General features: G+C 36.2%; 1 protein-coding gene across 2 annotated transcripts in view; it reads left to right on the forward strand.

Moving 5' to 3' along the window:
- The first annotated feature begins 3,433 nt into the window (after window positions 1-3,433).
- LOC129361147 (glypican-6-like) overlaps window positions 3,434-27,437 on the forward strand; it is a 97,605-nt gene continuing 73,601 nt past the window's right edge. Inside the window, exons 1-2 of one of the 2 annotated variants that reach the window (XM_055031867.1) lie at window positions 3,434-3,578; window positions 3,742-3,912. In XM_055031867.1, the coding sequence (XP_054887842.1) occupies window positions 3,762-3,912 (151 nt within the window). In that variant the 5' untranslated portion in view covers window positions 3,434-3,578; window positions 3,742-3,761. Of the gene's footprint in view, window positions 3,913-27,437 lie in introns of both variants that reach the window. The other variant, XM_055031868.1, reaches the window with a different exon arrangement.

Here is a 27,437-nt window from a genome sequence, read left to right on the forward strand (position 1 = left end):
GACAATCTGTTTCAGATTAGATTTGTCTTCCTGTACTGCCAGTCTAAGCCAATTTAGTTACTTGGCTGCAGCATGCACTGTCGAAAAGCTCTCTGTGATTTTGTCAAGATTATAAATGTCCACTTTTATTTCATCTTTAACTCTAGTAATCACAGGAATCACTCAGAAAGAAAAGGAAAGAAAAAACTCCTCTGTTGTTCTGGAAATCTGACATAAACAGGATTCAGTTTTTTTTTTTTTTAAATAGGCATGCTTTGGGTATTTGTTTCTCTACATAATAACCAAATTAGAAAGTGCTGTTTGCTGAGAATAATTCATGAAATTTAATTTCCCTGGTATGGGAAATATTAATTTATGTTAAACTATAGCCCACTGGTATTAATAAATAAAAAAAAAGAATAAATTAAGGCATGTTCAGCTTCAGGGCCAAAGGTCACACTTTGAAAGCAAAGCTGAGTTGAAGGGAGCTGAGATACTCACAGCTGTTCCTGTAATTCTCAATGTAGATATTAAAACAGAAAGCAACATTTTCAGCACTTTACTTTTAACACTAGTGTAAGTCTGCAGTGTTTACAGGCACATGATGGATAAAAATAAAATCTTTATTCTAAGATAGAAATATTCTGACAAATATAGTGAAAGGTCTATTTTACAAAATTCCAAGTCACACATTGTAAAACTCTTCACACATTTCTACGTCTTGTCTTTTTACAACTACAAACTTAAAGCAACTTATCCTGAGCAATCTGTGTAGCTATGCTGCTATGAGTTTAAGCTAGTGGAAAACACAACCACTTTTCCTCATTCTCCTACTACTTTACATTTTTGCATAAATTGTAAAGTTGGACTAAAATTATTTCAGCTTTTTTTATAAGCTACACCTGAGCTGTTCAGCTTTCACACCCTACTGCTGCCATTAACTTAATGTTCTACTTTCAGTGTGGCTACGTCTCTCTCTTAGACGTAGCCATTGGTTGAACTTTTGCTGTGACTAACTGCGTGCTCCCTCTTTCATCCTAAAGATTTAAAAAGTGGCTGTGAACTTATCTGCTTAGCTGTGTTTTTCTCTTAGAGGAAACCACTAAAAGAGCCACTACTACCATTAACTTTTACTTTACTTTAACATAGTAGACACTCCAAGATCACTTCTTCTGTTACTTTACATAAAACTCTTTTGTTTTGCTTTTATAATTTTTCACAACTTGTTTTTCTATCACAAATAACCCAAAGAAAATACAATGAAATTTAAAGTTGTAATGTGAAAAGGTAAAAAGGTGTGAATACTTTACGAAGGGACTGTTTGTGTGAATGATCCTAAAGTCTGATCCCATTTTCTTGTCAATGGACAGGATCAACATGAACAAAAATGATTCTCTTTTTAAGATACATAATATGATCATATAAACAAAAAATGCAAATTTTTTCCAAAAAAAAAAAAAATGAAGGTCAGGTTCTATCCGGATCCTGTGTTGTTTTGGATTTTTTTGTGTTTGCTTTCCCATGTTCCCATTTATGCATGATTAGCTTTAGTTTCTGTCTTTACTTTTGACTAGTATTTCTTAGTTGTTAATTTATGTTGGATCTGTTGCAAGTTGTGTTTAATTATTTTTTTGTTATGTTAGATTTTTTTTTTACTTCCTGCTCTCATCTTAATGTTTACGTTTTCTTGATCCCCTGCGCCATCTTTTTCTTTCCCTCAGCCTGCCTTTGCCTCAACCCTAACAGCTGAACTCATTTAGTAATCACTTCCATCCCATTGTTACAGCAATCTCTCTTCCAGTATTTGACCTCTTTTTCTTTGTTAACTTTGAACAAGATTCTCTGTTAGTTTTATGTACCTGGTCCCTGTTCCTGCTTTTACATCTTGTGGTTCCTGTTGTTTTATAAGTTCTTCTTCAATGAGTGAGTCACGATTTACTCACTGCCCCTGCCTGCTCTATATTTGGGTCCAATCTTCACAACTACACATTATGACAGATTCCCCGTGTTAACCTAAAATGTGATCCAAAATCTTTAGGTGCAGGGTTTCCCTCTGAGACAAGCAAGTGACACTTGAAAGCACCTTCACAAGGTAGCACACCACTCTAATGGAAATCCTTCACATCCTAGAGGCAGCGACATTAATCCACTGTTGATCTACACAGGGATCAAGCTCTTCAAAAATCAATAGTTCCCTGATAAGCTTGCCTTCTGATCCTCACTGTATCCTTTACTTCGATGTGTTTTATATTTATAAATTCAATCCTGTAGTCGTTCTGGGTGTGAGAAAGGACAAGAAAATAAGTAAGCATTTGCATGATTTGAGGTACAGCATGTTTACCTTTTGGTGGAGGGACATATAAGTAGAGATGATAGAAATAAAGAAAGTTTTAAAATCTTAGCTTTTCAGAATTTATGGAAGTACTTGCATGAAATGGAAGTGAAGTCTTCAAAACTAATTTTTAGCTACATAGCAAATCCTCCCACACAGGCTTTGAGATTTTATTTTTCCGTCTTAACACTTGGACTTTAAATGAGCCAAAGTTTTTCCATTATGCTGTTATTATTTTAAGGTCTCCCTGCTCACCTTCTGCAATGAAACTGAATGGACAAAAGTGTTGGTACATGGAAAAACTTTTTAAATAAATTAATCTTTTACTACAGTGACATTGTTGGATTCTGAAAATCTTAGTTAAGTTTAATCTCTAATTTGAGTTATTTACTCGTTGGGCGAAACAAACAGCATGCAAATAATTGTTTTTAAGTAAATCACTTGGTGCACAGTAAGTGGTACCTTGGCTGTAAATACCAGCTTTGGAAAAAATGTACCAAGTTGTTTTCTTTAATATTGACTGAAATTATTTGAAATTATTAAAACAATTTGGCAAAGCCATATTGCTATTTTCATATTCACACAGGGGAAAAAATCTTAAATTATGAGTGTAAGCATTTAGTTCCCAATAAATAATGACATCTACTGTTTTTTTGTTTTGTTTTGTTTTTTTTTTGTTTTGTTTTTTAGGTCTTTATATTCTAAATAAATACAAAGTATGTTTCTTATAAGCTTTGGAAGCATAGTCCCCTCCATGCAGGGTTCAATCTTCATAGATGAAACTAAACATTTGCAGTTTTAACATTTGTAGTCATTGACTATTGACACAGCCTCGATTACTTCTCAATTAAGACTGCATTGAGTTTAAATGTCGGGCTGCATTTATAGATTTCAGTGAATACATGATTCTTCGACGAAAGCTGCATTTATTCTAAGAATCTTTCATCCGTATTTACCAGTGGTGGCAACATATTTGTTTCTGCACGTCAGTCCAGCCCGTTTCCCGCTGAGCTGAAGTGGATGAGGCTCGATTCCACTCCATATTTTGTGTCCCGCTCTGTCCTGTCGGTCCGTCTGATCCGAGCACGCAGCGCTCTCCAGCAGCCCTCAGCATACCCACTTCAGCGCAGCCTCCAGAGGGGCTCCTTTCACTGGACCAAGTTGAGCCACCCTCTTGAATTCATGTGGCACCTACACAGTCCTTCTCTCTGCGCCACTTATTCCTGGCCGCGCTCCGACTTGCCGCTCTGCTCCGGGAAATGTGTCGGTAGGCATTCATACTAGTTGAGCTCCAAACAACACATAGATGAGCAGTCATTAAGTACCTGCGGACCTGCTGCAGGAGGGGGGAAGTTTTATTTCACTCTTTTTATTTTTCTTCTCTTCTCACTCTCTTTTTTTTTACGCCTGGGAACCTGGCATCACTGAAGGATCTTTACACAAGTGAACAATGCTGAGACTAGAGACTATCATCTGCACTTTTTCTGTGCTGTCAGTCGCAGCGATAGCAAATTTTAAAGCGCGGAACTGCAGCGAGGTGAGGGAGGCTTGCAATGAGAGGGGCTTCGCCTTCGCACATGTTCCTCACCAGGAGATCCCAGGTAAGTCTGCGCAACCTTTCCGACAGTTCAGGATTGCTGCAAAGTAATTTATGAACAACCACACCGGTTGACATGGGTCACTTTTACAAAGGGGTGCTGCATTTTGGACCCTTTGCTTGCATATTATACAGATCACTCATGATATATCAACCACCTGTCACTTAAAGTCCTCTTGTGAGGGATCTGCTGCCTGAAGGGCTTTAACTGTCTGGATATTGATTAAGTCCAGGTTGAAGCCTCCATGCGTCCCTCATCTTGCACCAGTGAGGTATTTATGGATCTGTCTGGTTTATTCATTAAAATGGGAAGATTTGCTCCTTGTTCATTTATGTTCAATTCTTTCCAAAAGTTTCAACGCTGCTAGGGTCTCCTCATGAATCCACTGATGGTTTCAGGTCTGACTGTGTCCAGCAGAGATTTCTGACTGACGGGTGTAAAAAGTGGCTTAGTGTGCTGAAATCAGCTTCTGTCTAATTAAATGAAATAACAACATACAGATGTGTTGCCATGGTTTCCTCTAATCACTAGGATGAGCAACAAGTAAATAAACAAATAAATACAAATGTGTATTATTTATTTTTATTTAAAAACATTATATTGTGATTACTGTCTTGAATCTCAAGTTTATCAGTATGACAAAGGCATTAGAGTTGGGGCATGCAGTTGTCACATTACTACAGGGTGCTAACAAGTGTTGCGTATCTGACCAGAAGTCACTCTACTCTGCAATGGTCACTTTGTGGAAGACGCAACACTTTGTGATTAGGGGTCATTTTGTAATTTTCACGTGATGTATTTAGAAATTAGCTACTTAATAAAAAGCTCTAGGTAATAGGTTGTGGTATATGCCTTAAAATATTTGTCAAGAGCTCAGTCGGGGTCTGTTGTCTCATGCATGTACAAATGAATTTAAATGAATCATGCAATATTTGTGGAATCGGTTGTGGCTTTAATCATTTCTAAATAATTAAAGCAATGGCAATTTGCACATTTTCATCAAACTCACTGCTCAAACACAATAATTTACAAATTCGCAAATGATCGTTGGTTCAAATAAATGCTTTCCATGCAAAGTGCATTATGGTGCAACTAGTATTTATGGTTTTATCTGAAAAAAATAAAAAAACTCAGTATTTTGTCCTTAAAAAAACATAGACCTTCAAATATAATGCTGTTTGTTCAAGAAAACTTCCAAGCTGTTAACAAGTTAGAGAGACAAATGGGAGCATTTTGAGGAGGGCATTGGAGTTAACTTTGATTGGATTACCTTGTAAGCACTAAGTGGCTGCTGGAGGCAAAGGACTACTCATACTGTTTCCTTTTGTATGTAGTAAAGAAAAAACATCCTCAAAATGCTTTCCTCACAAAGCCCGACATGTTTAAGATTCTTTTGAAATTATTTTTTTATTTTTTTTTTTACTTTTACATCCTTTTGCCTTCTTCTGAGATAAATTGTCTGAGAGGCTGAGTTCTTAGAGATTTTCTGCTCTTAAAGTCATGGTAACGCTGTGCTGTTTTAATGGTAATTTCATTTTAAAACAGCAAAAATAAACTGCTGAAAAGTTATTATGGCAATCATTAAAACCACTGATTGCTTCATCCCTAACAGTTAGTTTATTAATTTATTTATTTATAATGCCTCAGCCAATAAGGAAGAGATTGGAATCACTTTTATTCTGATCACAGTTGTGCTCCCGCTTTTCAAAAAATGCATTAAACCAAAGTCTCCCAACATTTCCTGTCTATAAAAACGTCGACCAAAATAATGAACTTTGATTTCCTATTCTTAGTTTAATAAAAAGTTCAAATAAAGCTTTGTGACACATCCCTTTGATACATAAAATTGGATGATTTCACTTTCAGTTGGGTTCAAAATGACTACCTCTATCAAAAAACCTGCAGCACTTTTTTTTTTTTTTGCAATCTCTCATAATGTTCATCAGATGTTCAGATCTAAAGGAAAGCAAAATGTAAGCAAGGAAATATTACGAGTCCATCTGTTTTTTGTTTTTTTAAGGGTTTTGTTGGTATTTATTAACAGTTGTCAGACAGGAAATTGGGTTATGACAGAGAGGGGGAAGACATGCGGCTGAGGTCATCAGACCAGGACTTGTACCTGTGACAGCCTTGTCAAGGACTAAGGCCTCCTCCATACATGGGTCACGCTTTACCCTGGCAACAACACTACATCTGTTTTTATTGTTGTCCTTGTTGCCATCCTTGTAATTGTGCATACTTCTATGACGTTTGTTACTCAGAAAGACACAAAGAAGACATAATGGAGTGTCTACCAATTGTACATCTATAGGTGTACAATATAGATGTGCACTGAACTTTATGCTTCTTTCATTTAATTAATACATTATTTACTGTTGTTGCCTTAACTATAAGCATATGATGTGCACATTTTAGCTAAACTTAAATAATAATATAATTTCTAGTTTGAACTTTAAAACAGTATAGGGTGTGACCCAAAACAAATCAATTTGGTTTTAAATGAGTTCAAAAGGCTTTGTTTTCAAGCTGTCCCAGCCGGATTGTCACATGTTATTAGCGTAAAGCTCCATCATCAGCGACTCTTTCTATAAAGCAGGGAATCTGGCACACGTTAAAGGCTGCATATTTGATAACAGGCACACCTGTTCAGGAATTAGTTGAATAACAGACTGATTTAATCTTATGAATCTGTGTTGATGACATCACAGCTAATCTCCCAAATGAGAGATAAATTTCTCTCTTTTTCTTTAATATCAGGATGATGACATCCTGAATACTTTTGTTGTGATCTTTGAATGAGTTACAAGATTAAAATAATTCCTGCAGAGACAACATGTAACTCAGCAAAAATCATCCGCTGCAGGCTTCGTCTGTATTCTGACAGTGTAGATCCCGCATTAAATCATGACATAGCTAATAAGTGAATTAGCTTCTTGATTAAAACCCTAAATTGCCAAAAGTGTAATTTAGAACAACTGCATGCAACTAGTGTAAGATGGCAAACAAAACATCTCCACTGTCTTTCTATTAAGTCATACAATTAAGAATGATCTCTATTGTGGTTGATCATCCAAGTTGTAGCAGATGTGTTCGTTTAATAATCAATTATAAATTCAAAATTGAGGCATTAAGTTTATGTCCTTCTGAAGAGTGGAGAAAGTACTTCTTGTTTTAAAAAAATGCTGATGCTTGCTTTATTTGCGTCACATTTTTTTGACTCCTCAAAAGTCTGACCCACAGTAATTTATTCTTGCCTTAACCTGCGCCTTACTCTCTGCTTTGGAAATGATAGTCTCCTCGTTGGAAGGTAAGGTTTGCTGGTCACACAAGTACTCAGGAATGGAGAGGAAGCTTAAAAAAACCCTAAACCTAAATAAACTTGTGATGTTTTATAACAGGATTGGATCCCTCCTACTGACTGCAAATCAGTCAAAATATAGTATAAACTTTGGAAAATAACCCACAATTCTAGTGGAGGCTGCAGACTGCTCATTCTCCCTCTGCCTGCATTGGTGACAGTCCTGTATGCTTTTGTTTCTTAAGGCTAATGATTTGATCTGTCTAGGTGTCTGCTGCAATAAATCTTTCACACCCACAGTAGAATCAGGATTGCAGTGACCATTTTGGAGGTTTAACCTTGCCATGGCCTCTTTAAATAGACATAGGAGTTTGGCAGGAAAGAAAGGCCTCTTGGAAACTGAGCTCTGGATTTCCCACACAAGTAAAGGGTGTACTAGTTCTGTCCCATTGAGCAACCTTGGGTCCATGTAATATTGAGCTGGGTAACTGTCAAGTTGCAGGAACTGGAGTTGACATTTAATCCTTTTTGATGGGCATAACAATATGGGATAGATGTGTGTTTGGGGGGTCGGAATGGGAAGATGGCATGTCTGAGGTTTAATATTTCAACTTGGCTGACAGACTATATGAACTCATGTACTCATACATTGACCTTGTTTACTACTGGCAGTAACATTTGCCCATGCTAATTAAATCATGTCCAGACATTGTTAAATGCAGATGTATACACATTGAAGGTGCGTTATCTATTTTTAAAATCTGGATTGGTTCGGCAGTCTGACCACAATCGCTCTTAAGTAGTAATGAAGGACCACCGTCTGACCTGAAGGGACTCTCTTTCAAGCTGCAGCTATTATTCAGATAACATTTTTAAAAGGAGAACATTCCATCTCTGCTGTCAGCTAATTAAAGCCTAATAAGCACCCCTTTGAAGGAATACATTAAAGACAGTAAATTTTATTAAATGCTTGTTGGATAGCTTTGTAGTAGAACATATATTTCCTCACAACTCCGTCAACCATCACTGGCTGGTTCTGCTTACTTGGAATTATATATTTTTGGGGTTGTACGGTGTCTTGAGTTAACCACCTAACCAGAATATTAGCTCAACGTCAGCATGCTTAATGTTTTAACGCAGCACTCTGATTACATTATAGATGTTTTGCACAGCTAACAGTTGAGGGGGGACAGCCTGTTTGTTTTTATCATTAGTGTCTTTTTGCTGACACTGAGCTCGTGAAGCCAAGCATTATTTATTCACCTTCTCCCCTCTCATTTAGTGTCTCTTAAGATGAATAAATGAACCCCTCAAGAGTTTTGTAACAAAAAGACCATCCACATTATGCAACATAGGTAATTTTCAAGCATGATAAATGTCTGAATAATAATGTAGCGCAAGTGATTAAATGCAATAGTGATGTTACAGAAACACATCAGAGCTCATCTGTATGATTGAGCTGATAGTTCAGTGAATAACATGGAGAAATGTTTACTTGCATGTACACCAAGTATCTGGCGGCAGATTTTAATACCTGATGTGAATAGTTGTTGCTTTGCCTGTCTGTTTATATCTGAATAAGACAAGATTGAAAGACCAAGCCATTTGCCCTTAAAGAACTTTGCAACTAACTTATATATTGGCTCATTGCCCTTTTGTAAGACTCATTTCCAAACTTTGCTTTCCTGTCTGATCTCAAGGTGTCTCAAGGTGTCGCTTCTGTACGGGGGAGGGACATTGTACTCTTACCTTGTTATCGAACTTGCAAGCTTCCACTTATTTCCTTAAATTGTAACAAGGGTCATTTGGGCCATCCATCTGTTATCCATCTATCTGTTCATTATTCAAACCAGTTTATCTTTGGAAAATTGCAGGGGGATGGTGCCTATCTTCAGCAGTTAATGGGCAAGAGGCGGGGTGCAGCCTGGACAGGTTGCCGGTCCATCATAGGGCAACATAAAGACACACAAGACAAACAATAATGCACAGACATGGACAAATTAGAGAGCCTTCTTTGACCAACAGTCCAGAGAGAACATGCAAACTCCAAGTAGAACCCAGTAACTTCTTGCTGCACCACTGTAGCGTTCATTATGACCAGACGCTTACATTTTTGTGCCATCAGGTCTGAGAAAATCTCTCCAAAGATTCCCTTTCAAAATGTAATGTAATGTTGCAGAAAAGGTTTTATGTCTTTCTATGCAACGTATGTAAAGATGTATTTTTAATTTCACATACTGAATTTTATTGATTTGATTTGCTATTTTTTGTGGTTTTGCTTTCTTGCATATGGACAATAAAATGAATTCTGATTCTGAACCTTTGAAATATTACCTACTTGTAAAATAAACAGCTGGCAGTGATAGACCTGTACATCATTATAATACCAGAGAAAAAGAAGGGGGATGTGTAAAGATGTAATTTTCAAATCCAGAAGTCCACTTTAAAGCCCATGTATAAAAATTGTGGACATCTGCCATTTGTGCATAATGTGAGGAGTCACACAAAATGGTAACTGCTAGCCCCTAAAACAGCTATAAATGTAATTATGTAACAAATGTGGCATGGCAATGCAGAGGGCCTTTAATGTGTTAAGGAGCTGTTTAAGGGGTGGCACGGGAGCATGCGTGTGTGGCAGACGGTGAACAGCTTAAGTGACAACATTACCTTGGAGTTCATATTGCAGTACTTGTATGTTAGTTGGTCGTTGGGGGTCTCAGTGAAAAGTGACTCTACAAGCCTCATACTTAGTATTTCTGTTGGCCATGCAGCTGCCTCCACACTCTTATAGATCACAGATGATCCGGGAAAAATTTCAGTTCTGATATTTCTGGTCCTAGTCTACGAATGAGTCATTTTATCTACATGCTGTGTGTCCTTGAAGAGTGATTAACTTCCATGGATTAATTCCTTGAAATCTCTTGTAATAGCTTTGAGCATCAGCTTTTAAAATGAGCAGCGTTTCAATCCTGTTACTTTGTGAGACATGAGATTAGACTGAGACATTACACATCAAGTTATATAAGGCAGATTTTCTTTACTGTCTTTTTAAATGCTATTCATTAGATCGTTCCCTTTTTTTCTTTTACCATTTAAATTTTTGGCTAGCGATAAATCATTATAAATTTAAGCGCTTGGCTCAGCCCTGCTGCTCAAAAGACATGAGTTGAAGGTTTTTTTTCTATTAAGCCATTCCTGAACCTGTGGGAAAATCAGAAGCAGTTTACCTTGGCTAATGGGAGAAACTGGACTATTCCTCCTACAGTCCTTAGTTTAGGAGGAAGAGTAGAGAGCAGAGTGACATTTTCATAGCCATGTCAAGCTTTTTTGTTTTGGTCCCCTATGTTTTATCAATTCAAAAGTCAATGCAGCCATCTACCAGGATATTTCAGAGCAGTTGCTGCTTTGAAATAGCAGAAACTTTTTGGAGATACTGATTCCATTTTTCAGCCGGGCCTTAGACCTGTGCTCGCTCTCAAAGTACCACTGGTACATGGTTCAGTGAACACTGGATCACTGTGCTTGACTGGTCAGCAAACTCACCTGACCTAAACTTTATAGAGAATCTGTGAAGTATAGCCAAAGGAAGGTGGGAGACACCAGATCTAACAATGCAGACAGAATGAAAACTGCTTTCAAAGCAGTCTGGGCTTCCTTAACGCCTCAAAATTCACTTTTTCTTTGGAACTGAATTCGGAGGGTCTATATGCTGAAACCCATAATTATCAAATTTAGCAGAAACAGATGGTTGACACCCAGTCATCCTCAATGAATTACAGTATTATTAAAGTGTTAATTTATTTTTTAAACTCAAATCATCAAGTGAAACGCCTTATTAATTACATACAGACTCCTGTTTTCAAGCCTTTATTTCTGTTAATTCTTGCAGCTAATGAAAAGTCAACATGTAGAAGTAAAAGTAAAATACACATTTACGACGCTGCTAAAATAATATATGAGAATTTTAGTTACAATATTTATTTTTTATTGTCATTTTGACAGTCTTCGGGGAGATAAATATAATACACTTAAAGTAGTTTAGCAGTAATTTCATTCAAAAACATATACACAGATTCATCACTGATATAAAATCATTCAATAAGTTAGAATAAATTTGCTAATATGGGTCATTATTTGGTTTTCTGTTTTAGAATAACTAGGTCATGTTTTACTCAATCTTACTATATCATAATCTCATACCAGTCCAACTCCACGTAGATTAAACCAGTGCTCAAACGATGTTTTTAGAGTTAAAAATTAAAGTCTTAGTTTCCATGATCTGTTGTGTTTGATTAAAGGAACCAGGTCAGATGACATGACAGCATGTAGACTGTGTTATGATCCAAAGTTTAAAAGCTGAGAAGGTAATTTGACAACCCCGAGGCTGTTCCTTTGCCTGCTGACCATGACTGAAAGCTGTCAGCAGCTACATCCCGATAAACTTGTGGATTGCAATAAAAGACCTTGGTGTTCACTCATCCAGAAATCCAAACCGCACTCTTGTCAGTAAGTTGAGTCTAACTTTAACTTTTTAATTTGGGTGTGACAAATTAACTATCATCCTCTTCATCAGTTTGCTTTTCCACAGCTCTTGTTAAGGATCTGATCTGTGTTTGGTCTTGTCCCTGCTGTCTCAGTTTCCTCCAAAAGGATTACCCAATGTCTGAGACTAGATATGGAAAGTGAGTCACACAGCAGTCTGCTGGATTCAGTGGAGCTTCTATTCAGCACAAACATTTGACGTCCATCTCTGTTTACTGCCAGTAAGTACAGAGAAGTGGGACAGAAATAACTGTGCTGATATTTTATGTGATCTTCTGCATACAGAAGGCAAACGACCTTTGCTGAGGACTCTGATTTGTGCAGGTTTACCCCTGTCAATGAAAAGGGCCATAACAGTAAATACTTGCGGTGACCATGTCAAGTTTGCCTCTCCAGCATTCCTCACTGCAGTGGTGATATGTTGTGAAATTATTGTGACCTTTCTGTCAGTCACACATGTGTGGAAATATATCCGGATTCTCCTTAAAGGGATCACGAATTTCAATAGATCTGTGGCATGTTTATGTTTCTCCATTTCCCTCAACAAACATCAAAATATTTGCGATGAAAGTGCAGACGAGATGGCTGGTGGTTGGTTTTTGTGTTTGTATATGGCTGCAACAATGTTTGTGCCTCCGTTCAGCTATAAAATGTAATGTGAATCTGTCTCAGCATGGGGGGTAGCGTCAGGGGGACAAAAAAAGTCCAAACAGTCATCAATTTTCCCGTGGTAGAGGGGATTTCTCAAGCGCTGTCTCCATCCTTGTGTCATCAATCATGCTTATGAATGCCAAAGTGGCCTCATGATGGGCTCTTTCAGCGGCTGTTTCGTCTGAAAGCTGCAAGAAACATTGTGCCCTACAATTTATACACACAACACCCTGCAAATTTATTGGAACTCCTGGGATAGGTGGGTAAAAGAAAATCTTTAAAAAAGTAACTTTCATTTCAGTAGCATAATTTCAAACGTAATCATTTAACAACACCAAAATCACCCACATCACAATTAGTAGGAGCCAATCAATACCTCCTATAAAAGGAATGTACAGTACATTGAAAAAGTATCCAATGGTACTTTTATGTTATGTTACAAGTACAAGCTTTAATATATTTTATTTGGATTTCATACGACAGGCCAGCCGTAATTGTGACGTAGATTTTCTTATGTTGTGTAAAATTAGCATTTTCAACTAGCTTTCAAGCTTTCAACTTGTTGTTTAATTGTAGCTCTGGTTGTATATTTAGAGTTTTCCTACTGGAAGGTGGAAATCCATCCCATTTTCAAGTTTGTTTTGAAAATGGTGCTGAAGTTCTTGAAGGTTTTCTTTAAGATTTTCTTCAAGATTTTTCTTGTGTTTAGCCTCATCCATCTCTCCTTCAACTCTGATTTAGCTATGAGCATGAATTTCTAAAATAATATACAAATATGTATGATTTTCTCTCCACCTCACTATTTTGGTCTATTCTGTTGGTCTATCACAAAACAGATTCTTTTTTTAGTTCTGATATAACTACTTTATCAGAATATAGAAAAGCTCAAGAGGTATAAAACTGTTTGTTTCCTTGGGGTATACAGTAAATGGAGCAATTCACTGAGGTTTCCTCTCTTAGCTCCTTCTCAGTTTGGCAAAGACAGATGACCATCACATTTAAATGAGACGGGGCTGTTTTGATTTTAACTTAGGAAGTGGCTTTAGGAAAATTCCTACTTGTCAACATTTACCTAGATTTGTTGTCAGTAATAATTATAACCTTTGAAAAAAAAAACTTGAACTGGAAAATCCCAAATTCATCTTCCTATCTCTGACTGTGGAGAGGATTAGAAGGGAAGTTCCTTCCCCATGTCCCCAGAGCTGATTGTAAGAAAAGGCCAAGATCGACGATTGCTTTAGTGACACCAACAAAGTTAATTATGTCAATGTACAGTAATTTTATTTTTCCTGACCTGAATTTAATTTTATTATATCTGCTTCTCTGCGCATCCCAGTGCAGAATTCAATTTTAATGCTTCTTTAACAAAGGGAGGCTTTATGTTTTCAGGGTTGCTATTTTTAATAACAAAGGACTGTCTGCAAAATATTCCTTGACTCCAATCCTATTTGTAACTCAAACATTTAGATTATTTTGCTTTTTGCCCCCAGTAGAGCTTAAGTCTAACTCTATTTTCCTGCTAAACCCCTTCGTAGAATTTTATATCACCAACAGTGTTTATGGATGGGTGTTTAAGTGTCAGCATTGCACCTTATTTGCTCTTATAAGGTTGAGTGTGGCAACACACTGATATATGTACTTTATTAATCTTACAAAAATAGGCAGAAAAAGCTTTCCTTTTAGTATCTCGTGTATTTCTTCAACATGCAAATGAAAGTAAAAGTGAATATAAAGCACTGTGTGTTACAGAAGCTTCTGCAGAGCTGGTGTGGTTGGTTGACATTGCTGTCGCACAGTTGTTGTCCTTTTTTATAAATTGGTTTGGAAATATTACTGCATGCACAGCCATAAAAAATTAATGTTTGTCAGACTCATTTAAGCTTAATCCTCGCTGGTATTTTGAGCTACTGGGTCCTGTCAGCAACTGCCCAATTAAATTTGAACCTGCAGTTACTAAGAAAGGGATTTTTTTATTCCTTCCTAAAAGAGCAGGTATTAACACATTTGCAGCAGTTAGTAATCCTGCTTTTAAACACTGTTGCCCACTCAACACGGGGCTGCACGCTTCATGCTTACAAAAATAGAAGCTCGCTTACAGCCTGTTATCTCTTTCAACCTTATTCAATTTATGCAAGAATGCCATGCTAAGAAAGCCAGACAGTACAATTCCAGTGAAGTTACAAATAAAATATAGTTCAAAATAACGATGCGTAAGACTATTTACGTAAGAAATACACATACGCTCATTCTTATGTTTTTTTTTTTTTCTTAATGATGATTTGTTTTAATTTTTTGTATAGGGGAATACAAAAGAAAATCTTTAAAAAAGTAACTTTTTTAAAGATACTTTAAAAAAGAATGATTGTGCAACACACAAGGGCTGGAATTTCTAAAAAAAATAAGAATTTTATACACAATTTTATCCTGTGGATTTTCTCTAATCCAAACAGGTTCAAAAGTATACATACAGGCTTAGTTGCAGGGAACCTGCATAATTTTAGAAGCTATTTCTGTGATATTTGGGGGAGTTCGTATAATTCCAATTGAAATTGGAGCATTTTATGACATAGACAAAGCTATGGAGAACAGTAAGCACATTTTGAAAATGGCAGCGATTGAGTCCGATCCTCAAGGTCGATATTAGTCTGCCTTATCCGTCCTTTGTTCCAAAACAGATCTGATGTTTGTTTGAACCAATGTCCTGTTGCTGTACATGGTTGAGTCCAAGTTTCAAAGATTTCAATATTTTTATCATTCTACCCATGCCTCACCATGACTCCTCCAAACATACTTCTTGTTTTTGTGCAAATAATCTATTATTTGTCTTAGACCTTTTTCCAGATGCCAGTTGGAACAAGGGCCATTTTCTGGACAGCACCCTCCCAGTCCAGGCTGTTTGTAAACTTGATTCACTATGAACAGTCACTCCAGAGTTCAAGCAGTTTTCTGTTTTTGGCTGACTTGAGGTGCTGAGCATCCAGACCAATTTCTTTTTTTCTGAGGGTGACGGTTTGGGTCAGATGGTTGAACCTCAAGCAATCCACCAGAACGACTATCCAAAGCACACAAATCATGCTTTGGAAGGCGAGCATTAAGATTCCTGATTGACCTCCACAACGATCTGACCTTAGCCCTGTTGTAAGTTAGTTGTAGGAAACTAACCATCTTAAATTAACTCTGTTAATCTTAGTCAGAATAATTATCAAAAATACAGTTCCAATTCTACAAAGCCTTTGTTTATGGCTACAAAAAGCATATAGCTTCTCAGCAGCCTTGCTTTAGGACATCTATTCACATATTTCTTATGTTATCTTGACAGGATGTAGATTACAAAAGATGTGCAATAATCTCAAAAACAGATATGCTGTGTAATGATTTCACATGGAAAAGGAATTGTTCAAATCTATCTCTAAAATCATATACTCTTTCAAAACGGAGGACATTCTTTGTTGTCAAAGGTGCCAAGGCACTGGATGTAAGCTTCTCCAACATGAGTAATTGTTCAGACATTTTTGGCATCTGTCTCTCCTATGATGTGTGAACACTTTGATTCTCATTGTTTATTTATTCCTGAAAACTCTTTACAGAGTTCCCAATGGTTTTCTTCTTTTCAACCCGATCACTGATCAGCACTTTCCGAAAGCAATCTTCTTGATCACTGTCTGGTTCTTTATTGACTTTAGCATCAATATTTGGCCAACGTCTCATCTAACCAGGTCCAAACCCAGTCATCATAAAACAAAACCCAAATCCAATACCTCATTGTATTCATCTTTAGCTACTTGCTGCCAGTTCTGTCTTGTTGAGAACGTCTGAGGAGACGTGAGGTGAAACCTGAGTGGATTGGATGTTTTCCTTCATATTGATTTTGAAGTTGTTTTTGGATATTTTCCTCTTTTAGCATTTTTTTGCAACTTAGTGCTGCAGCCCAAGAACATTTGCAGTGCCTTTAGATGTAACAACTTATTCCTATAAACATATCCATTAATCATGAATTGAAGATAATTATGAATGTAGGTCTTTTAAACTATCTGCAGCTGCTACATGTAATACAGCAATTTGCAATGTTCCACTTAGCAAACCGACATGGAGAGTGGCTCCCGTTCTCACCTCTCATCCCTGTGGGTTGGGGGGGGGGGGTTCTTCTAGGCGTGCTCCCCACATAGATCAAATATCCACATTGGACTTCACAAGCATATACTTGGCTTTTCATTGCGTACAACTCATCAAAGGCCAGACATAGAGCTAGAAATGCTAATTTTGTTGTGCTTGTCACAACAAAATGCAGTGCACATGGCAATGGGGAATTCTGTACATTAATCATAACCGTAATTATATCGGGACACCTTTCACAAGGGCAAATAAAGCATGTAAATATTTTATCACTATTACCTTCAATGTCAAATGCACAACATGTTGTGGTTGTATATTAATGTTCCTGTCAATAGTAAATTGAGGGTTTAGCATATTTTGTACCTGCTACAGTCCCTGATTGAGGCCTTTTGGGTTCTTATTTTTTAAGCATTTTTAAAATGCCAGAATTTGATAAAATTCATGTTTCCATTTTCCAAAAGCTCCTGCTAAATTTGAACCTTTTGGTACTGTGTGGATGACAAATTCTTATTAACTTACAAGAATACAGGTTTACTTTTAATTGGAAAAACTAGTTAGGTGATGCTTAAGGAGATAATTAAAAACTAAAAATACTTAAATTGATTGTTCTCTATGCAGACTTTTTATTTCTTAAATGAACTTCAGAGACACCTCGAGAAGGTTCAAGTTTAAAAACATAAACATATGAAACAAAGTATTCTTATTTTTAATTTTCACTGAAATGTGTTTTGACATTTCTTGATGATAACCAACAAGATAGAGGTATAGATCAAATATCCATTATGAAATAGATTTTCTTTCTTCTAATTCAAATCTGAAAAGTATGATGTGCGTCTATATAACACCCTCATCACACCTCTTACATAATCTCGTTTGACCAGCTGCTTCCTGAGGTGACCTAATCAGTTTACCTGTTTTTATTTTAACCTGAATGCAAGGCTAGCTGTTCTGCAGAGGCTCCAGAAAGTTGTTCAAGAACCTCAGCGAAAAAATAGCATCACATAGGCCAAAGAGCACATCAGACAGGGCAGCGATAAAATGGTGGAGAAGTTTAAGTCAGTATTGTTTTAAAACAATATCCCAAGCTTTGGAGCGAGTGTGGCTCAACTGCAAGCCTGCCAACACACTGGTCTCCACCTAAACTGACAGACCAAGTAAGTGGAGCATCAACAACAGAAGTAGTGGAGAGATTTAATTAACTATGGAAGAGCTTTCCAGATCTACATATCAGGCACCTGTTAGAAGTTATAAAAATGCTACACGTTGTGCAAACATTCACCTTTCATTTCCGAAATCACCATAAACACATGGAGCTACTAGGGAATTGTATCAAAACAAAATATGTATGTGTTAGACCAGCCTTTTCAGCTATTTTGCAATCGAGAATGGACTAAAATAGGATTCCCTAGATGTGCAAAGTTGGTGGAGACATTCTAAAGGCTTAGGGCCGTAATTGCAGTGAAAGGCGGCTGAATACAAATTCACAAGCACTTGACATGTTTTTCTTTAAAAAAAAAAAAAAAACTGCTTCACAATTGTGTGCTATTTTGTGTCAGTACTCCACATAAAACTCAGATAAAACACATTAAACTTTACGATCAAAACTTGACAAAGTAAAAAAGAAAAAGATGTCCAAAGGATATGAATACTTTTACATGCACCAGTATATATGTACTAGAAAAAACAGTGTCTTCAAATCTTCTTTAATATGTTGTCTGTACTCTCTTTATTTTCATGCATTTTCCATGCTGGAACTGTCACTTTTAAAATGCCTCTGCATAAAAACACCCTATTGTTCAGTCAGCACTGTGTTTGTGCTGTTTTACTGCATTTTTATCCTTGTATCAATGGCATGTTGAGGTGGATTGTGATGATATATGTTCATAGATGAAAAATAATGGTGCATTTGCTAGGAGCATATAGCTATTCCAAAAATCTTTATTCTTTTTTCTGTTTTTGTTCTCTTTATGCAGAATCTCTGGAGAATGAAAAAAATACTGTCACACCATTGTACTTTGCTTCTTTTATTGTAGACGTTTTCATATCAGTGAGACTCTTTCCTCTTGAATATGTCCTCATTCACCCAAGGACATCTACCCATTGAAACGTTCTCCTCCCACTTATATAAAACATGAACAGGATTTTCATTATGAATTCTGACATGCCTCAAAATGTGATAAGAATACATGCATTTAATTTTGATTGAGGCAAGTGCTAATTTGAAGAAGGAAGTTGGCTATTCAGGAAGGAAAACCCTCTGGAGACATTAGCCAATGTGGAGAATAGATACTGTTAATACACCATCAGACGAGAGGCATAGACTTCAGCTATGCAACCTCCATCTATTGTTTGTGTTTGCACAATAATAAAACAAAAAAAAAGTCTACACCAAGTATTTTTGCACAGTTTATCTTTGGCCTTGTAAATGTGAAAATACTCTGTTGAATACTTGAATGAACAAAACCATTTGTATGCATTTTATCAATAGGTAAATACACAATTGTGTCATTTGTCGGTCTTCATAACAGTCCATCTTTACCTATTGTAACATATGCAATTTCTGAGAGCTAAACTAAGTAGATAGAAGAACAACACTGAGAATACTTAGTCTAGCTTTCCTGCTGTAAAGGAATCATTTATTATTAATGCTGAGAGGAGAGGCAATGCCACAGTACAGTGAGAGCCGCTGCTGCAAAAAAACAGTTTTGCTATCTTAAACAGAAACATCGTCATTTTTAATAATGTGTTAAAGACTAACATGGTCAGCAATACAAAATCAACATATTGTCTTGTGATTTTTCAAAGGCTGCCAACAACTAACAATATATTGCTGCATGTTTTATGACAGATGGCGTTGGTCAAAAGGATAACAGAGAACTACTTTCTTCCCTGGTCAAAGACTTTCTCTCACTCTCTCCCATTCTAAATCAAAGGTAAATGTACCTTTAGAGTAGATGTAGTTTACTATTAAAAAACTGACTTCATTTTGAAACTTCTCCCTGATACCGTGAGAAGTTACCTTTAATTCTTCATCCCCATAACAAGATTGCTATAACAGCATCCATGCTAAGGAGCGTTGTGGTCAAACAGTCGCTTTTGGTGTAGTGCTGTCACCAGTCAGGTCTAAATTAACAGTCATGGCACATTTCTACCCTTAAGTCCCTGGAATTCAAACACTATTAACCCTTTTAAAGGGCGTATTATGTAAAATAAACTTTTTTGAACTTTATATCATGTCATAATGTTTTTCCCTAGTCAGCAACATACTTGGGAGTCAAATAATAGCTTTGATTATTTGACCCATGTTTGAGAGATACTTGCTTCTCCATGGCAGCCATTTGGGAGTACCTAAATCAAGCATTTAGGTACTTATTTCCACAAATCTCTTCCTTGGAGCTGCAGTTTCCATTCGAGCTTCTGCCTCACAGAGCTCCTTTCCTCTACCCCACAACTTGTTTTGACTTGAATTCATTTCACCTCTGAGAAAATAACATAGATCAGATGAAAAACAAATGATTTTTCTTTTTTTGGAGAAGCATCTGTGTCTCAGTCGCTAGAGATTAGATAGGGACACACTTAATATATTTGTAAAATCTTTGTTAATTTGACTTTTTCCTTGTAAATCCCTAGTTTTGATTCTTGCTTTCTGCTGAATAAATGCTTCATTACATTTGTGTCAATGCAACAATTCATACCTTATAGCAATTGGTGAAATTACCATGAGAAAAGGAAATTCTTTGAATGCTATTTAAAGCCTTGGACTGGCGTGCCATTGAAAGTCATTCTTTTGTGTTGTTATTTCATTTTAAACGTGGTGTTTTTGTCATCTTGATTATCCATCAGTTAATAGTATTGTCCCAGCAAACCCCAGAGAAAAGGCAATGCCACAGTGCATATATTCTGCATTCAAATTACTGTTGTGAATGACTTGGATGTTTAACTGAATATGGAATTAGTTTATATCAGCAATACAACATAGCCTCAGAATTACAATATGTTCTGTGTGTCTACTTTGAAATGTGCTTGCTTCTGCTTTCGTTGTAAATAACTTTACAATAACCTTTAGCTCTAAATTTAATTTGGTTTTAATACCATGGGGAAACAAGCACGTTTTAGTCTGTCTAGGCTCAAATGAGCCCTATATAATATCCACATGACATGATCATAATGCCAGAAAGGATGTTGCATCTTCATTTATTTGTGCAGAATTCACCAACATGCTTTTAAGCTAAATTCATTAAATATTCTCTTCATGTCTTCGCACACCCCCCAACAGATAGTCTATTGATCCTAACTCTTTGAGCCATAACAGGCGGGTATTAATTTGCTTGTAGCAGCATATTTTCCAATGTTTGTTTGTGTATTCAGTGTGTTTAATTCTGAGCTTGAAGTAACTATAGTCAGTCAAATGACTGAGTTAATTTAAAAATGTTTAATTGCATATTTATGAGAAAAAAAAGATTATCAGGCAATTGTGTGACCTAAAAGGAAAATATTGCAGTAATAATAAAACATGTATTTTATTTCTCTAGGTGTACTTAAATCTGATGATTGATTTGTTTTTTATTTTTTTTACTGATCAGTTTGCAGTTGGAATTTTTCTTGACCTATCTATTCAATTTGCATCTTATTTTAGCCCAGTTCCCTCATATTTCCTGGTCTTAAGTTTACCTTTGCAAAATTGTAAATGATTGCAACTCTTTTTCTTGTTTTCTAGATTTTTTTGGCACTTTATTGAAGAGTAAATTGACAGGAAATGGGGTGGAGAGAAAAGTGTAAGACATGTAGTGAAAATCATAAAACGGGGAATTGAAACGAGGACAACCACGTCGAGGATGATAGCCTCTGCACATGGTGCATGTTGAGCTGCCCAGCTCCCCTACATGTGGTTCTTCTAAAATGAAGGAATGCTCATGTTTTCTCCACCACTGAATGATGTAGTTTAAAGAAGTTTAAACACTCAAACCTGTCATCCATTCTGATTAAGAGTGTTTGGCTTATACCTGCATGTGAAAACAGCTTTGGCTCCAATAAATGTTTTACTTCTCTTTGACTTGACTTGACTTCCCAGGTAAAAGTAAAAAAAAAATAAATAAAAAAAAATTCAGTGCCTCAGAAAATTAGTACACTACATTAAACCAAACAAAAACGGATGTTGTAAGCACAAATGTCAGGCTTCTGAAACGTATATACATTTCTGCACCTAATACTTGGTTGGTTGAATTACTGCATCAATGTGCCGTGGCATAGAGGCAGCAGCATTGTGTAGGTGTAATGGAAGTGGAGATTGCTTTGATAGCTGCGTTCAGGTCATCTGCCTTGTTGGGTCTGGTGTCTCTCATCTTCCCTTCATTTTTTCTCCTTAGCCCAGCTAAGACGCCTCTCATGTTGCCTCTGATTCAGGTTGGCTTCTTCCAATAACCCTTAAATATAACAGAATTAGTTACAAGGAGTCCTCAGAACAACAAAGTGAAAGTTTTGGAAAGGTCATTATAAAGGCCTGCTCTCAATCCCATAGAAAGTTTGTAAGTAGAGCTGAAAAAGATGTCTGTAAGTAAGGCGGCCTGTATACAGTTGAATTCAGGTATTTAGATGCACTGAATAAAAAGACATGAAGAAATTTTGTTTTTCTCACTGTCTGAAGGTAAATCAGACCAAGCTTTTCTTGATTTAAGTTAGTTTGAATTTCCAAAATAATTTCTATTTGTTAAAGGCTAGAGAATTTGGTGAGGAAAAATTTTATATATATTTTTTGTAACATTTTTGTAAATTGAAAAGTTTACATACCTTTGGTTAGTATCAGGGATAACCGTCTTTTAAAATATATGACTTGGGTCAAACCTTTTGGGCTTCCTTCCACAAACTTCTACAGGTCAAGTTTCAAATTTGAGTTAATTAGAGTCACACCTGTGGATGTCACACCTGAAACCTGAAACACATTTCTTTCTTGTTTGACACGATGGGAAGCTCAAAAGTAATCAGCCAAGATATCGGGAAGAGAGCTGTGGCACTGCACAAGTCTGGCTCATCATCAGCAGAAAGGTTGCTCGCAGCTATTCACTTAGCAACCAGAGACTTCCTATAAAAATGTACTGAGTGATACTGAGCCATAATATTAAATTCACAACTTTGTTAAAGTTAAACAATTAAATGAAAAAAAAACAAACAAACAAAAAAAAAAACGACAACTAAATTCAAAGCTTTATATCTTTGAAAATTGATCTTTGAAAGAGAAGGAAAGCTGGACTCAGAGCCCCAACATTGATCTCACAAGGGCTGAGAGTGGCTTCAACTGTGACTCCATAAAAGGCTTGTCAGGGAGGACCAAGGGACACAGCAGATGGCAGAGACCATATGCTGTGAGTCTCTTCGGCCACGCACTCTGTGGAATACTTCAGAGAGGTGGCCTACCTTTGCTAGTTTATGCACAGGACACTTTGAATCAACTTGAGTCACAAGATTATTTACACAGTACACCCCTGTCACAATGTCATGAGGCTCACATAAAGATCTCTTTAATTTTGCACACCAGGGGTGGAGAATGTGTGTCTGATAAAGCTTATGAGAGATGTAATGAAAAATGAACATTTTGATTCAGTAATCAACAAAAACAAATATTGGTATTGTTTCCTTTAAATGTAAAAAAAAAAAAAATGCAGTTGAAATATCTGTGATTAAATCATATGCAGTAGGATGTCTGAATGGGCTACCTTTTTATTGTAGATACATCAGGAAGATCAGAATAGCAAAGCAAATGTTCTAAAAGGTTTTTATGATGAGGGATTTTATTTTGCCACACACAGGTGAATATTAAGAGGCACTACATTAAAATGACTGTCCACCTAATCCTTATTATGGAGAATTCCCAGTGCAGTTCAAAGTCCTTTTTAAAGAACCATTTTGCATACTATTTAATTTATTTTCTCCAATGAATTCACAAAGCAGATTGCACTAAATACATGCTGATCAAGTTCAGCAAAGAGGAGGAGTTTGTTTTCCATCAGGTCATGGTAGTTTTTGCTCCAGATGCAAACACAGAAGTGATCTAAGACACAAAGAAAAACTTAAATTTTGTATCAATATTTAGATAACTCCAGGTCCTGATATGAAAAGTAAAAAATAAACCAGGTTTTTACATGTAGTCTAATTACACCACTTTAATTTGACTTTATAAATAGAAAATATTCTTCTTTAGAAGCTGTGGTAGAATCTTGGAGCCAGCAGAAAGGCAAGCTCTAAGACATTACTGTAAGACACAAGTACTAAGGGTTCGGTGTTTAGGATTTTTTATTTTTCTTTGTTACATTATACAAAAAATAACATGCATAGTAAAAGAAAAACAGAACAGAGTGCAGGTGAGATCTTACAATCTTAATGTGTTTAGTTCCTGTAATGGTTTCTAAACAATGTCCATTTTCCCCCACAGTTCTTCAGCTACTGTTTGTTGTCCATGTAAATGTCTCTACTGTTTGTTGTCCATGTAAATGTCTCCATGTTGAGAATTTCCTCCACGAAGTCCATCCAATTAGTTAAGGTGGGGGCCCAACTATTAAACCCACAGGCAGATCAATTTTCCTAATATTCCAGACTCACAAAATGTTACATACTTGCTGGTGATTATTATTTTTATCAATATTTCTTTTTCTTCTGTCTTCTTTCTTGATAGTGTTTATATGGATTGAGGGAGATAAATTTTCATATTTTTAGGTACTATGTAAATTTTGTGATGCACCTGCTTCTGTCTGTTACTACAGTATGGTAAGTTTGACTTGATCCATTTGATGTATTTTGCATATATTTAGATATATCTGTATAACTGGGTGTGTTCTAACCCAATTTTGCTTGTATGATAATGGTAAGCTGTTAACTATATCACTATCATGCTGCTTTTATCCTAACCCTCAAGTTAAAGTATAAATGGATTTTGTAAATAAAAAGGTGGGGGGCCTACCTTTTTATTTGAGGGCTTTCTTGGTCACAGCCAGGAAAATTTTAAACAAGGACTGGGCTTCATTTGGAGTGTTATTTTCTAATAAATAAACCACATATAAAACTTCACCTCTTTTGGGTAGCTCATATATTCCTTTCAATAATTTACAAACAAAAGCCCAGTAACCTTTCAGCTTTTTGCATTTCCAAAAAACCTGTGAATGATCTACATCTTTCTCATCCAATAACAACTTTGGTCTACATTATACCAAAACAATTAGATTTTCCTTTTGTAACTTATGGGAATTGTAAATATACATAGAAATGTGAATGCAGATTCATCCATGAGGGAGCTACTTCCTATTTCTTGATATGTATTTATATATATTTGGTGAATAGCAGGTAATTCTATCCAGCTAAATTCATTAATATAGTGTCATTTTAACCTCTAACACTTAACATGAAAACCAAATCCAATTTAGAGCACTGAAAGAAAGCCAATTTGAGTAGGAAAAAATTTAATGAAATCTTCTTTTAGGGTTCCCTTAGCATTGGTAACAAGCTGGCTGACGTTAGTTGAACTGTTTAAGATGTAAAAGTGACAGGACGTGATCACAGAGTTTTATGACATTTTGCATAGGTTTTAATGAATGCCTGAGAGCATGAATACCCGTGTTTCATTAAAATTAATATAATAAATGCATTTTTATAGCTTTGCTCCATTGTAGAAAAAGGGGTGAAACATTAGTATGCATTAAATCTGCTGCTGCTTTGGTATTAATATGTTAATAGAAGTAGAATCTGCTCCTCAGTATGAATGTTAAACACATTGATCAGAGCAAAGGGAAGCATTGCTCTGCTCTGTTAGTCATGGACAAATAGACAATGAATGTTGGGCCTATTGTTTCAGCCTTACTGTCCTTTTGATATTGAATGACTTGCCAAAGGGCAGCTTTGAAATGAGACCATTAGTTGGAACTCCCTTCAGCTACTCTTCTTGGTTTTGCTGAGAAATGTAGACAATTTATCTGAGAAACTATTTTGTTTTGATAATGGCATTTGAAAACCCCTTCCAGCCTCCTTGGATTGTCATGTTTTTTTTGTTTTTTTTTTCCTCTTTGACTGAAAAGACAAATTAAAGAAACACAAAGGTCTAAAGTTATGCCATAACGGCATCATTGGGCAACTAATAACATCTACTTTAATAACTTCTGGAGATAGTTTCTCTAGTAGTGTGCAGGATTGTGTTCCTCCTTATACAGGTCCAAAATAAATTTGAATATGCGTTTTGATGAGGTTATTTTGATACATAAAAATAACGTTTTTCAAAATAACCGTTAAACAGGTATTAAACATACTTTTTGTTAGTCCCACGTTTCTGCATTAAAAGTGGCATATTTATTCTAATTTCAAGTGTTGTTACCATTAACTATAAGAAAATAATCATAATTGTCACCATAATTAACAGAAATAAAGGCTTCATACAGTCTGTATGTAACCAATCTGTATGTGTTTAACCTAGTGAATTGTGTTGTATTCAAAGTTATTAATTCAGTTTTTAGATCTCAATGAGGAATTATGAAAATTACAGAATTATTGACTACAACATCTCTGGCTGCTGCATTTCTGCTAGTTTCTCCAGTTGCAGAACCCATCGGTCAAGTTGAAGAGGAAAGCTCTAATATTAATTTCACTGAATAGAAGTAGGAAGACAAAAATCGGCAACAAAGAGAGTGATGGCAGGCTTTTGGGTAAGACCATTCATGTGTCTTTGGGGATCCACATATCCAGTGATGTCCATTTTAGACTTGGTAAGATTACTATTGCCATGGATTCTGAAATATGTCAAGCAATTTGACAACTTACTGTTAAAGTCCACCAAAGACAACCACAGTTGGCAAGATGAGAAGAGTCGCACAATTACTTTTAAGATATTAAAACCAACTAATCGTGAAAGCTGTGAACAAATCACAATATATTTATTCAAGGTGTGATGAAAAACTGTAAAAATATGAAACTGTTCTTTTAAATCAAGGCTAAAACCCACCTCTTCAGAGTTGCATTTGATCAGTAGTGATTGGAACATTGATCAACATATTTGCTTGATGATTTTGATGATTTGACAAAATGTAATGCTTGTTTGTTTCACAGCTGGTGACCACATGATGTTTAAAGAGGTGAAGCATGTTGAGCTGCCTTGTTTCTGAAATGCGCTACACAAATTAACTTGACTCAATCAAATCTTTTATGTATCAATGTGGACACACACAGTTACTCTTCAGTTTAAGTTTATTTCAAATTTGATACAAAATGTACAGGTCTCTTTCTCGACTCGCTGCTGCTATTAACTCAACTCAAAGCAGATCAATTCTCTCAGTGTAAATCGAGCTGATATGAAAATGTTTTGAGCGGAGTGCGCTGCTCATTCTACCCTTTGTAAAAGCTGCTTTGGGCTTTTTTATTGTTGCAGCCTATTGACTGAATGACTTAAGCTGGTCTAGAGGGCTAAAAGTAATAACTTGAAAAAATATTTGCCCAAGTAGAACCAATATGCTAAGAAAATTGCCTTTAAAACTATAGATGACATCAATGCAAGTATTTGCATTCAGTTAGCTCTGTGAACCGTGCAGCCAGTTACCAACGTGCGTTCTGTGCTTCAGTAGATGGATTATCTTCGAGGCTACAGCGCTGTTTTAACCTTGTCTGGAAGGTCGGGGCACTTTGCTGAGTGCTGAAGTCCGTTGAAAGCTTCTTCCCTTATGTTGATGTACGGCAGGCTTATTTTTAAGTAATGTTTTGCTCTGTTGAGACTGCTGGAGCACACTGAGTTGTTGTCAAGGTAGACTTTTTTTTATTTTTTATTTTTATTTTAACTCTTCCTGACATTCCCTTGAAGTGACCATACTCAACAGAAAGGGTGCACTGGTGAGATCTGTCTTTACTCCTATTTGGCAACAAATCTGTTAGAAAGTTGAAGTAATATTTTAACTTTGCT

Source organism: Poeciliopsis prolifica, unplaced genomic scaffold (genome assembly GCF_027474105.1).
Source record: "Poeciliopsis prolifica strain line A6 unplaced genomic scaffold, Auburn_PproV2 SCAFFOLD007, whole genome shotgun sequence".
Classification (NCBI taxonomy): Eukaryota; Metazoa; Chordata; class Actinopteri; order Cyprinodontiformes; family Poeciliidae; genus Poeciliopsis; species Poeciliopsis prolifica.